At 39.2% G+C, this 14,209-nt stretch overlaps 1 protein-coding gene across 1 annotated transcript; it reads right to left on the reverse strand.

Moving 5' to 3' along the window:
* Nucleotides 1–3,725: 3,725 nt before the first annotated feature.
* On the reverse strand, nucleotides 3,726–8,681 carry SAP30 (Sin3A associated protein 30). Its single transcript, XM_043487108.1, has 4 exons — nucleotides 8,349–8,681; nucleotides 6,683–6,808; nucleotides 6,051–6,149; nucleotides 3,726–4,049 (listed from the first exon to the last, which is right to left on the reverse strand). Exons 1-4 carry the CDS (start codon nucleotides 8,661–8,663, stop codon nucleotides 3,927–3,929), a joined length of 663 nt encoding a protein of 220 aa, XP_043343043.1. The 5' UTR covers nucleotides 8,664–8,681; the 3' UTR covers nucleotides 3,726–3,926.
* Nucleotides 8,682–14,209: the final 5,528 nt, after the last annotated feature.

Genomic DNA, 14,209 nt, shown 5'->3' on the forward strand with positions numbered 1-14,209 from the left:
CAAAACAATGAAGCTGGAACTCTACCTCACTCCATATATACATGAAGTGACACAAAATGGGTCAACAACCTACATTTAAGAGCTAAAATTGTAAAATGCCTAGAAAAAAAAATAGGGGCTAATCTTTATAACCTTGGATTTTGCAACAGATTCTTAAGCTTGACACCAAAAGTATGAGCAAATGAAAGAAAAAAAATTAATTGTACTAAATAAAAATTTAAAACTTTTTTTGCATCAAAGAACATTATCAAAAATGTGAAAAGGCAATCTACAGAATGGGAGAAAATATTTGTAAATCATATATCACATATACAGTTAATACCTAGAATAAAGAACTCCTACAACTGAACAATAAAAACAAACAACCCAATTTAAAAATGAATAAAGGAATTGAAAAAAATACAAATCAAAACCACAATGCTATCACTTCACACCCAGTAGGATGGCTTTAATTTAAAAAAAAAAGAAAAAAGGAAATACAAGCCTTAGCAATTTCGAGAAATAGTTGTTAATACAGCCACTATGGAAAAGTTTGGAGGTTCCTCAAAATATTACAGCATTACCATGTGACTCAGCAACTCCACTCCTAGATATATACCCAAGAGAAATGAAGACATGGCCACACAGAAACTTGTACACAAATGTTTATAGTAGCATTAGTCATAACAGCCAAAGGTGGAAATCAAAATGTCTAAATGTTCATTAATGGATGACTGGAAAAACAAATTGTCACACACACATATGCACACACACTGGAATGTCATTCAGCCATAAAAAGGAGTGAAGTATTAACATATGCTGCAATTTGGATAAACCTTGAAAATGTCTTAAGAAAAATCCACACAAAAGGACATGTGTTATATGATTCCCTTTACATGATATACCATAACAGGGAAATCCATAGATACAAAAAGATTAAAGGTTATCAGGGGATGGGAAGAGGTGGAATTGGGAATAATTACTTGTGGGTGTTTCTATGGGGTGATGAAAATTTTTTAAATTAGAGCTGGTGGTTGCACAACATTGTGAATACACTTTGTTGATATTTTCAGTTGCTAAATCACGTCCCACTCTTTGCGACTCCATGGACTGCAGCACACTAGGCTTCCCTGTCCTTCACTATCTCCTGGAGTTTGCTCAAATTCACGTCCATTGTGTTGGTGATGTTATCGAACCACCTCATCCTCTGCTGCCCTCTTCTCCTTTGGCCTTCAATCTTTCCCAGCATAGGGGTCTTTTCCAATGAGTTCATTCTTTGCATCAGGTGGCCAAAGTATTAGAGCTTCAGCTTCAGCATTAGTCCTTCCAATGAATATCTAGGGTTGATTTCCTTTAGGAGTGACTGGTTTGATCTCCTTGCAGTTCAACAGACTCTCAAGAATCTTCTCCAACACCACAATTCAAAAGCACCAATTCATCAGCACTCAGCCTTCTTTATGGTCCAACTTTAACATGCATACATGGCTACTGAAAATACCATAGCTTTGACTATACCAATCTTTGTCAGCAAAGTGATGTCTTTGCTTTTTAATATGCTGTCTAGGTTTGACATACCTTTCCTTCCAAGGAGCAACATTTTGTCACAACACATCCAAGGGGATGACCCATCCATCTTGGGTGACCCTACATGGTATGGCTTATAGCTTCATTGAGTTACACAAGGTCCCTTCACCACAAGGCTGTGACCCATAAAGATGTGAACACACTAAATACTACCAAATTGTATAAAGTAATTAATTGTATATCATGTACATTTCAATTAAAAAAACCTTTAGAAATAATAGACCTTACTTTATTAAAGAAATACATTTCAGACATTAATTTTTAGCCTTTACCTAAATTATTCAGTAAAGGGTAGTTACCAAACAACTTCTTCAGCTCCTGACACACATTCTACCCCAACAGCAGTCAAATTTTGATTCTTTTCCTGATATTCTAACACTAAACATAATCCTTATCCTTTTAGAGATATGAGTTTCCATTTACTTTCTCTTGTTCAGATACAGATAAGTACAATAAAGATTTCCATAGAACTCATAATTTTTAAAACTCAGTAAGAATTAAAATTTCTATGTAAAAGTTTTACTTTGCAGCTTCTTGAGTCTCTTGTCTTTGAGGGGGAGGCTCTTAAGTTCTGTTTTTCATGTTTTAAATTGCTCTAACAAGATTTAATTTCATTGGATAAACACTCAACTCTCATTTCATTTTTTTATACAACTACATTTTATGCAAGTAATTCTATGAAATTAAGATTGAGAGGCAAAGGTTATATTCATAAACATGGATTTTAATGTCAGCAAATAGCTTGAAGCTTTTTTCATAAGAGGTAAAAATATTTAAAAGAAAACTGACAGAGAATGAAAAATAAAAGGAGGTACAACAGAAATCAAGTCAGAGCTATATATGACCAAAATTTCAAGTTTATTTCATAAAATATAAGCCTGCAGTCAAGTTTCTACTGAAAAAGAAAGTTTATAGATTTAGGAAAAAATATAAAACATAGAAGTAATACTTTTTTCAAACAAACTACCACATTTTGTAGTGTGTGGTTGGTTCATCTTCATTCAGCTAAGAAAAAACTTCTCATGGAGATTTCTGGAGTACTGGAAACAAGAGGTTTCTATATACTAATTATTACAGCCTCTGGCTCCTCAATAAAGTTGCAAGTAAATCTTTAAATGGCCTAAACACCAGGATGGTGTTACTGTTCACCATAGTTTCTAGCTGTCAGTACACTCAGAACACTTAAAAATACAGACTCACCTTCTATTGAAATAAGATGTTCTTTAAACTTATCTACATAGTGGTTCCCAAGCAGGGGTGATTTTGTCCCCCCAGAGCCATTTGACAATGTCTAGGAATATTTTTAGTTATCACCTTTGGAGCTCTACTGCATTAGTATGTGGACTCCAGTGACGCCACCAAACCTAAAATACACAGGACAGCCTCCAACAATAAAGAATTATCAGGACCAAATGTTGACTTTGAGATATCCTGAGCTGCATATGGGCTCATCCATTTCTATCCTAAAATCTGCACCACGTTTTGTTCTGATGTCACAAGCTATAAATTTGATTTGTAACTGTAAGCCCTTGGCTAAATACTACAATCTCATGAAAAGTAGAGGTAAAAATATTTAGGAGAAAACTGACAGAGAATGAAATATAAAACGAAATAAAACAGAAATTATGACCAAAATTTAAAGATCCTGATAAATTCTTGATCTCTCCAACTTAATAGTTTTAATTTGCATTGTAAACAGTATAGAACATGACTGAAAATTAAGGGGCAGTGCAGAGGTTCTTTCTATATTTGTGCCATGTAAATACTTTTTCACTAAAACAAAATTTAAAGAAATGACAAACTATTTAATTCTACATTCATATTTCAACTTTCAGCACTGCATTTACCTTTGCTGACATATTAACTCTTCTTTGGAAGGAAGTAGGCATCAAACTGTTTGTTCTTTCTGCTATTTCGAACCTGTTAGTACTAAAAAGCACTTAAAAAATACTACTATTTAGGATATCCTTAATTCCAAATCAGATTGCCCCAGAGAGAGCAAATGGGCAACATCTATTACTTTTGTTAGTTTCTCAGAACTAAAAAAAGGGAAAAAAGGTAATAAAGTGATCTTCAAATTAAAATTTCAATTAATACTGGTCCCTAAAAGTCCGTTTAAAATAAAAATCAATTTCCACAAAATAAATACACTGAAGCAACTATAATAGCAATAACCTTTATTTAAAATACCTTTAATCTAGGAAAGCTCATTTTACATGAGTTTCCAACTAATTAGAGTCAAAACAAAGAAAATAAAACCAGAGAAAATCCTCTGTAGAAAAAATACACAAGGAACATTTCTACACGTGAAAAAGCAGTAAGCGGTCTTAACATCTGAACATCCAAGTTTAATTCCATCTCTCCTAGTGAACACTACTATCAACCTTGAGATCTGACTTGTTCTTGTCATTCTTCACTGAGTAGATGAAATATGTTAAGGTGTCTTTTTCATTCACTGGAATAGACCTAAAGTGGCAACCAACTATCTATAAAGAAAAAAAATTGAGGAAATTAAATTATAGATATTAATAGATTTTATAAACCAGGTTAAAAAAAAAAAAAAAACACTGTCATCAAAAGAAAAAGTGTGGTAAGAGCTTTTTCCTTTCAAAAATAAATTGTATTTAACAAAATACCAACAGGACGAAAAGCATATAATAATAAGATGTTATGAACAAGAGATAGTGTAATTTCAAAAGACCCCTTAGCCCACTCAATTAAGTATATAGTAATCAGAATGTGTACTTCACTTTATTTTAAATTTTATAGCTGAGACCTAGATCAAGAGATAAATACTTTTACTTGTAAACTTCAAATATCAATGAAATAAAACAGAATGTAAGAGTCCACATGCATTATACAATGGTCTAGTCTCTACTTATGGAAAAAGAACAACCATTAACTTGGAAAAGTTTTGGTACGATAGAAACAAACCAAGAATTATCTTACAAATATGTTTGCTACAACTTAACATTCATTCATTCATTGGAAATATTCTTGTTAAGACTCCCTGAAATTTTTTCTGTATAAAAATTATGGATGAGAAATGAGAAGGGAAAGGATGTCCACTGAAGAATGTTTACCTGCCTTCTTGCCTTTTCATTCTGCTAATGCAACACATGCACTGCAACTACCAGTAGAAGTATATTAGACTAAACTGGGGCACTGAAATGCATATTTAGATTCCAGAAAGTAAAACTTCTTAAAGAAAAAGATAAGAGACTTACGGAGCCTGGTCACTCAACTCTGGAATTGTTTATAAATATCTGCATTTCTGACTAAGTTATAACACTCATACTATTTGGATTTCTCATTTCTAAATAAGAAAACAGATCTTTAAAAGAAGATCAGATTATCAAAAATATCAGGTTTGATTTCTGCATTTAAAGATACATTTAAAATAACCAGTTCTTAGGTTGTCATTTGTCCCAAAATAAAAGCACCTTCACAGATATATATATCTGTATATATATCAATATATTAATGATTTCATCATGGCAGGAAATATCTTTATGTTATATTAATGTACTATATAACTTGAAAAGGACTTGATTTTTTAAATCAAATTTAAAGAAAAATTAGATTGTTGTTGTCTAAGCAAGAAGTAAAGAAGAAATTCTGGCTAAAGCCTTAATGTTAAAAAGCATTCTGCCAAAGAAGTATACCTTCTATTCACCTATGTTATTCAATATGGACATTTTATAAAATGTGGTTTCCTAACAAACTGAAGAATATGGGAAAACTGATTTACATATTTATTTATAGTCTGTCAAGTAGGTTAAGCATTTTTATTTTAAACATGATAGAAGTATAAACATATAAATCTATAGATATCTTAATATGACACACAGTTTCTTGGCTCTATTATTTCCTGAGAACACAAGCACTCAACTTTTCAAAATTCACTGAAGGACTGCGAGTCCTATATTCAGGAACCTATAAGTAAAAGCATGGATAAAAGTCCTTGTGTTTTCTAGTCATAAAAACAGGGATGCTTCAAATAAAACAAACTAACATCAACAAGTTCTGAAATAGTCAAATCAGCAAGTTACGGGAATACTGTTTAGAGGTTTATCTGTAAAATCTATTCCAACAAAAACTTCAAGAAAACTCTAACAAAGACATCAAAGCTTACTAAGTTATTATTATGCCTCAATTAGGTGCTCAATAAGTGTTTACTGAGTAAAATAGAATTTTAAAAGAAACAGGTTTCTAGAGAGAGAAAAAAAAACTTTTACTTACTATTTCTGAAAGTCAGTATTAGAAGATGGTTAGAAAACTGTATACAATCTACTGAGTAATCATTATATAAAGGAATTTCCTAAGTGGTAGACAAACATTTCTAGACAACTAGATTCTTCCACAATAGATTTATTAACTTTGATTTTTCTAATTAAAATGTATTGTTATATATGCTAAATTAACATTATTAGCATTTAATGACTGTTTTTGTATTACAGGTTAAATAGTTTAAAACTCATATATACCTCAACAAGCTGTGCTTTATTAAGTCCCGGTCTGGTTGGGAGTTTGAAGTGTCTTTTGTATCTCCTAAGTGTATTCACTTGTAATTGGTATAAATCAACCTAGAAAAAATTAATGTATATGAATTAATTCATACCATTTGCTAATGACTAATATTTGCTATAAAAAACATTTCAACTTCAACACAATGAAAATTTAATTCCATTATTTTAAAAGGCTTAAATAATCAAAACTAAAAATGCATTAAACACTTCAATCTTTTTGAGGATGATTATTAAAGACTGGGGACTATAAGAATTGTCAATTGAGGAGGGAGGTTCAAGAGGGAGGGGACATATGTACACCTATGACTAATTCATGTTGAAGTTTGACAGGAAACAAGAAAATTCTGTAAAGTAATTATCCTTCAATTAAAAAATAAATTTTTTAAAAAGTAAAAAAAAAAAGTTGTCAATTGAAGCCATAACAAGTCAAACTGCCTAACTGCATGTTAACTGGCTATATTTAATTTTGCTTTCGTTTTTAGAGTTTTCAAATGCTTCAAGTATTTTTCGAATTTGTTCATATTTTTAAAATAAAACTTTCAGAATAGAGCACTTAAGTTTTACATTTAACTTACAAAGCTTTCACCTACCTCCGGAGTATCAATATCTTGAACAGGTGAATCTCCTCCATCATCATCACTCCCTTTTCTCTTTCTCCTGTTTCGCACACTCTGAATTAAGTTTTTATGATAATCACAAATGTAAAGATGTCTTGCCTGAAACAGAAGAGTTTCACAGATGACTTATGATTACAGGAAAATGTGTCTATGTATTAGTAAAATACATAGTTACAGTGAATTATTAAAAATATAAACGTTAGTAACAGGCCATTGTTAAGACAACGCACGTTTCTTGCTACTCTTAAGTCCTTAAACCCAGTTAAAACACATCATGTCTAGCAATATTGTTAAAGAGGACTGGGGGGGTGGGGCGGGGAGAAGGGCCAGTAACGGAAGGGAAAGAAGCAGAGAATGAGAAATTCCTACGCTCTGGATTCTGTCATCAAATTGCAGCGATGGTGAACTAGATTAGTTCAGCTGTGCCGTTTTTTTAAACAAGCGAAAAATGATGCTGGCCACAGTTTCGCTATTTGAATAGTATTTTCTTTACTTAAAAGCGCATTTAAAAATATTAATACCATAGTGAATGCTTCCTAATCCAACTTAATACTCAAATTATAATCCAGACACAAAACCACCCACTTTTTACAAATAAATTATTGATTTCATATCCTTACTAAATTTAAATTTGAATTATGAACTTTCCTGAGTATTAAATAAAAGCATTTATTTATAATACGTTTTTCCAACCAAAACAATGTGAAATGATTCAAGTATACCTGGAAAGTTTCTCAAGTACAGAACTGAGGAACTAACTGAATAGGCAAAAAGTATCCCAAATACAGTTCTCAAAAACGTTAATTACATAGTTCTGAGAGCTGTACGGTAGCCTCTGAAATACTGGGCATTGTATATCAGCAGTTACTGCTTTAAAAAAAATTGAGGAGTGAGCTAACAGGTTTTCAAATTAAACTTTGAGCTAAAGTGCAAGTTAAGAAGATGCAGGACGTGTGCTGGTTCTCACATCTTGTGATTTATTACCGCTCCCCAGGGCTCGGAAAAGTGGAAACGGTCGTTTCTAAAAACCTCATAGATGGTCAGAGGAACAGACCTGTGAAAGGACGAAGAAAGAAACCCTGATGGCTGCCAAACGGAGGGCTAACCCGCAGCGGCTGCCCGCTGCCCACGTCTTGAGCAGCAGCCCTAGATGATGACACGGCCGCGCGGCTCGCAGCCGGGGGTCCCCCACCCCGCACCCGCGGGACCCAGGACAGGGTCCTAGTCGCCCGCAGCGTCCGGTCCTGGCTGATCTCCACTCCTGGACCGGGGAAGCTACCGCTCGGGCAGCAAAACAAAGAAGGTACCTCGGTTCCAGAAGGAGCCGTGGGTTGCAGGACAGCTACTCTGGGTTCTCGGTGCGGCCGCCCCCTTTGTTTCACTACCGACCCCCGCAGAGGAGGAGTGGAGGCCCTGCGCGGGTGGGGGCGCTGGAGCGGGTCCCGGGGGCGCGAGAGTGTCTACTGCGGACGGCGGACCGAGTTGCAGCACTTTGTTGTTTGTTTCCTACTAGGGACCCCGGAACGGGATCGCGAGGCACCCAGGTCTGGGGCTCCCGCACCCCCACCGACACGCGTCTGCTCCTCTCCCCGAGCGCCCCTGGGTGCGGGCAGAGCAGATTCGTACCGCCGTCACTTACGCTCTTATCCAACTCGATCTTCACCTTCTTCTGGGAGATGCTCTTCTGGATCCTCTTGCTGAAGCTGGCGTTGCCTGCAGCCCGGCCGCACCGCTCGCCGTCCTCGCGCAGACAGCACAGCTGCCCGGGGCCCGGCCCTGCCGCTCCCGGCGGCCCCGCCGCCGAGACCGCCCCTGCGCCCGGCACCTCGGCCCCGGCGCCAGCCCCAGCCCCGTTCCCGGCTGACGCGGCGGCGGCAGCAGCGGCGACCACGGCGGCCACAGCGGCGGCCGCGTCCCCGCCACGGCTCATGTCCTCGGGAGTGAAGCCGTTCATGTCGCCGCACTCGCAGCGCCGCGCTGACAGAAGCCCCACTCTCCGCGCCGCCTGCCTCTCTGGATGCCGGGGGTCTCGGCGGTCCCTCGCACCTGCTTGGCGGAGACTATTAACTCTGAGCCAGGGTCCTCCGGCCAAGACCACGGGGCCCCGGCCTGCTGGTGTCTGCAGGCACAGGGTCAGTGGACGGGGCGTGGGATCGGGAACTGGAATCTGGCGTCGCCAGGAGCTGGGACGCCGCTCACTGTCACATGGAGACTCCTCAGCAGTTGGACCTCGAGACCTCCGCCTCCCTTCGACCCTCGATCTGCGCAAGCGCGTTGCGCCGTTGCCGTCCCGCCCCTTCCACTCTGCCCGCAGGGCACCACGGGAATTGTAGTTCTCTTTTGGGGAGCCAACCTGAGCTCCAGTCTGACATCGAGCTTCATGGTTTAGGGGAACTACTTACCCCAGCATTCATCGCGCGGAGGCGGATCTGGATTTTTTTTCGGTAATACATTGAGAAAACAGGGGCGTGTGGTTGGAGGGGGTTGCTCCCGGGAAGTTGAGCTGTGTTTAGCTCCTGGATTTTGCAGAGCTGGCACTTTAGACGAAGAGGTCACTTAACTCCTGAAGCAAAGCACAAAAGGCGGGAGGCGGGGTAGGAGGGGAGGGGATGCGAGGGTAGGAAGGGAGGGGATCAAAGGGGAGGGAAGGTGTGGGGGAAAAAAAGTTTCGGGCCCTTTTTGTATCTGTGAAAAAGTTTTTGATGTAAATATGTCTTTTGTGGGGCTTCCCAAGTGGCTCAGTGGTAAAGAATCCGCCTGCCAAATGCAGGAGACATGAGTTCGACCCCTGGATGGGGAAGAGCCCCTGGAGAAGGAAACCCACTCCAGTGCTGTTGCCTGGAAAAGCCCATAGACAGAGGAGCCTGGCGGGCTACAGTCTGTGGGGTTGCAAGAGTCAGACACGACTTAGCAACTAAACGTTTTTGTGGGAAACCCAAACCAAGGAGAACGGCGCTCTGGCAGTTTTTGGGTCCCAGAGGTCCCATGTCTAACCCTGGGTCTGGGTAGCAGCTCTGCCGACTGACACCCGAGACGGTCCATCAGGGCGCCTGTGGGGGCGGTGGGCAGGGCGGGGAGACGTGCGTCCCAACCTCCAAGCCTTCAGCAGGAGGACTGGAGGTTCTCCAGATCCGAGCATTGTCCGTGCGAGGATCGCGCTGGCTTGCGGGCGCGCACTCTATCTACGGCCTCCTGAGGTGGAGCTCTGAACGAGTGGACTTAAAAGGGCTGCTTTCCGCCTCCAGCCCGGGCATCTCCACTTTGTCCTCGAAGGAACCGGGAACCTGTCTAATCACACTTGAAAAATAAAAAGCAGAACCCCTCCGAGTTCTGGTCAGCCACGAGCTCCCAGAGACCGAAGGCGGGCGCTCGGCCGAGCGCCGGGAAAGTGGCGCTTCGGACTCGTGAGCGCGCGCACGCGTGTGTCTCTGTACGTGTCTGTGTGCGCGCGCGTGTGAATGTACGTGTGTACGCCTGCTTGTGGAGGGCGGTGTGGAAGGTTGGGAGTGGCTGGTACGAAAGCTACACCTTTGCTAATGGTAGCGCGTCATTTATCAGTACGCATATCCTGTTCAATCCCATTGTTTAAACAAAAATAGAAAGCAGTAGGGTTTTTTTGAAAGCTCTTTTGTTTTTGCTGAGTAAACTGAGTGATAGATCTGAGTTTTTAAAAATGTAAACTGTCATCTACCCTGAAATTCACAGCCATCCAGTCCGTCTGTGCACTTCCACTCAAAGAACAGCAAAGGAAGAAAAATATTTTAAATAAATTTAGTGGGCAAAAGATGCTGAATGGTGAGTGTTGTGTTTTCTTTTCAAGCTGCGCCGTCCAATAGGGTGTCTGCTTGCCTTATGGGGCTATCGAGCACTTTAAATGCGGTTAATTGTGAATGAAAAACTGAATTGTTCATTTTAATTCATTAAAAAATTTTAAACTGATTTCACTTATTGGAAAACTTCTAAATATGTTTGTAACAATCTATTTTTTCGACTTAAATGTTAAGTCTAAACTTAAAACCTGAACTGAGATATGCCAGTATATATAAACTACCAGCAGGATTTCAAAGACTTAGTAACATTTTTCTTAAGAATATTAATTTAGTAATTTTTTTACATTAATTACAAGTTCAAAATATATTTTCGCTATACTGGGTTAAATAAAATATAACATTAAAATTGACTTGTTTCTACTTTGCAAAATATGCCTACTGTAAGATTTAAAACTACACATATAGCTCACATTATGTTTGTATTAGACATTGTTGGCTTAAAGTATTAAAATGCAGAATAATACTTCTTGTTTATGGATATGGTTTCTTAAATAATAAAAATGAGAATATATGAACAGGATGGACCAACTTCAGAGTGGTAGTCATGTTAGAAGAAGCCAATGGATGTTATCTGGGAATGGCTGAAAGGTGGTTTCCATTTACAATCTAAAGCAGACATATTAGGATGTTAGATTTTCATATTTTGGGTACTTTTATATAATTTAAAATAATTTATAATACTGTGTGGTTCTTGCCCTTAAAAAGTTTATAACCTATCTTCTGCAAATATGATCAAATCAGTTCATGTATGGTATAGTTATATATCAGTTTCATATGAATTTTACTAGTGATAAACTATGTCTCCTTTACAGACATATGTCTCTTTACAGACAATGTTTTTAAAAGTTCCAATCAAATACTCATTTATTGGCATGCCAGGATCTTTTCTGGGCCCTTGGGATAGAAAATTAATTGGGAGAGGGTACTAATCATTTTGGAGCTCAGCCTAAATGGTGAGACAGGTAGCTTAACAAGCACATGATACTTGCTGCTGAAAACGAATGTTTGGTTCCCCACAAAATTTTTATGTTGAAACCAAATCCTTAATGTGATGAGATCTGAAGGTCAGGTCTTTAGGAGGTGATTAGGCCATAAGAGTGGAGCCCCCAGGAGTGGGATCAGTGCCCTAGAAAAGAGGCTCTAGAAAGCAACCTCATTCCTTCTGCCATCCATGTCAGAAGATTGCCACCTATTAACCAGAAAGTGGACACTCACCAGCCATGAACCTATCAGCACCTTGATCTTGGACTTCCCACCCTCCAGAACTGTAAGAAATAAATTTGTTTTGTTTATAAGCGCCCCCACCCCCCACGCCCCCCCCCCACACACACAAAGGGTATTTTTTATAGTAGCCTAGACAACCTGGGCTTCCCTGGTAGCTCAGCTAGTAAAGAATCCGCCTGCAATGCAGGAGACCCTGGTTTGATTCCTGGGTCAGGAAGTTCCCCTGGAGAGGGGAAAAGCCCACTCTAGTCTTCTTGGGCTTTCCTGGTGGTTCAGACAGGAAAGAATCTGCCTGCAATGTGGGAGACCTGGGTTCAATCCCTGGGTTGGGAAGATCCCCTGCAGGAAGGCATGACAACCCACTCCAGTATTCTTGCCTGGAGAATCCCCATAGATAGAGGAGCCTGGCGGGTTACTGTCCATGGGGTTGCAGAGAGTCGGACACGACTGAGTGACTAAACACACAGACAAAAGACACATCCCTCAATAAAATTAAAGGAAAAGTATACACTTAGCATACAGAAGGAAATGATTCACCTCTGGCAAGTAGAAAACATTGTGGAGTAGATGACATGTAAATTCACCATCCCCGATTTAAAGTTATCTCTTTAGTAAATCTGTTGTCCCTACAAAGAAATTTTCTTAACAACCATGGTTCATTGTTTATTTCTACAACTTCTCATATTCAGCAGGAGGTGTAGAAATGCTCTAAGTATAACTCAAGTCAAGGTTGGAATCAGGTTTTGGGGAGCTTCAAGTCCATGGGATCCCAATGAGTCAGACACGACTTAGCAACTGAACAACAACAAAGTTTATATAATCCGAGGGATCTTTAAGAGAAAACATACAGAATTATGAATGCAAAATTAGATACAAGCCTTGTCCAGGTGAGGGACTCAGAACCTTATGTCCATTTGCTTCATGGTAAATCTTCCTCACAAGAGACAAAAAAGAAATATAGATTAAACCTAAATAATAAGGGTATTTTTGACGTCATCAAAATATTCTTTTTTAAAAGCTTTAGAGGGTTCAAAATATTCTTTAAAAAAGAATTTTTCCCTGCCTTTCTTCCCTCTAAAGCTTTTAATGTGATTGAATTTTTTTCTAGTTTTACTGCAAAGTAAGCAATTCCATAATTTCAAAAGTATGCAAATTGGTCCTTAATCCTCACATGAACATGACTGTAAGTTCTAATGACACAAAAAGATTCAGTATGAAAAACCAAAGACCATTTCCCCTCATCTTTCCAAATCCATGTCCCTAAAAGCAACTAATGTTAATTTCCTATGTTTCCTTCTAAGAAAACAATTATGTGTATATACCATAAATTGGCTTCCCTGATGGCTATATACATCTTTATACAGGAATAATTCTACTTTATTGCAACTAAGATCATGCTGTTTTACTCCATGCTTTGTCCTAGTTTAAATTACAATAAGCACAACAAAAAAAGTGCATACCACATAACTGTCCAGTTTAAGCAGTTGTGGTAAAATCCATATAACTGCAACCCAGCTCAAGAAATAGAACACTGTCAACAGGGCCAAGGCTCAGAAGGCTCAGGGCCACTGCCTCCAACTCCTTACTCTCTCCACTCTGCTTGTAGCTCAGTGATTACATGATGAAATTCTTAACCGCTTTTCTTTGAATTTGTGGGTTCTGTCAGCTCTCTCCTCACCCATCTCTGCTCTGCCTTAGCACTGAAAGCTGATGGCAGGGAGTGACTGCTGGCGTGGGCAGTCCCTCCCTCTCCCTGCCAGCAAGCTGAGTGGGGAATCAGGTCCCTGCAAGAGTCTGCCTTTGACCAATAAGAATCGCTGTACCAAGGGAGAGCAATATTAAATAGCAGATTAGAAAAACACTGTAGCAGGTCCAGAGACAGACCAAGGAAAAAGGAGAAGACTTTTGTAGGCGGCACCACCAACCGCGCAGCCGACCCTGACCGAATGCTGGCACCCTATGTGCTCCTTTTCCCTCATAATCTTCTCCAGGCCAGCAGCAGCTATGCTGACTTACGATGTTCACTGCCTCCCTTTTCTTTATAATTTTACTGCACAGTTATGGACTCTTAAAAAGACTTTTTAGTTGCCTGTTTTTCAACTTTATGAAAGTGGAATAGTGTCCTTTGTTACTGTTTTCTCTGATTTCACTGATTTGAAGATCTGCTTGTACCTCCCTTAAATAGCTCTTTTCATTGTGGATGAATAAAATACACTTTATTTAACCCATCCTATTGTTGATGGACATAGGAGTTGGTTCCAGTTTGGGGCCATGATCATTCTTGTGCATGTGCTCTGGTACATCTGTGATCGCAGTTTAATAGGACAGGTATTGGTGAACAGAACTGCTGAATCATGTCTGAATTTCCAAACATATACATATGGTCTGGTGATTCTAAATCCTCTAAAATTTAATGAGGTTTGCTTCTTAACCAAGAATATGGTTA

The sequence above is a fragment of the Cervus canadensis genome, chromosome 14, assembly GCF_019320065.1.
Source record: "Cervus canadensis isolate Bull #8, Minnesota chromosome 14, ASM1932006v1, whole genome shotgun sequence".
Taxonomy (NCBI): Eukaryota; Metazoa; Chordata; class Mammalia; order Artiodactyla; family Cervidae; genus Cervus; species Cervus canadensis.

Excerpts from the sequence above, each read along its gene's own strand:
- SAP30 (XM_043487108.1), bottom strand. The coding sequence starts at position 8,663 with ATGAACGGCTTCACTCCCGAGGACATGAGCCGTGGCGGGGACGCGGCC. Across the intron at positions 6,809-8,348 it reads AGATCGAGTTGGATAAGAGC|GCAAGACATCTTTACATTTG; the intron begins GTAAGTGACGGC and ends CTTCTGTTTCAG. Across the intron at positions 4,050-6,050 it reads ATAAAGCACAGCTTGTTGAG|ATAGTTGGTTGCCACTTTAG; the intron begins GTATATATGAGT and ends TTTTCTTTATAG.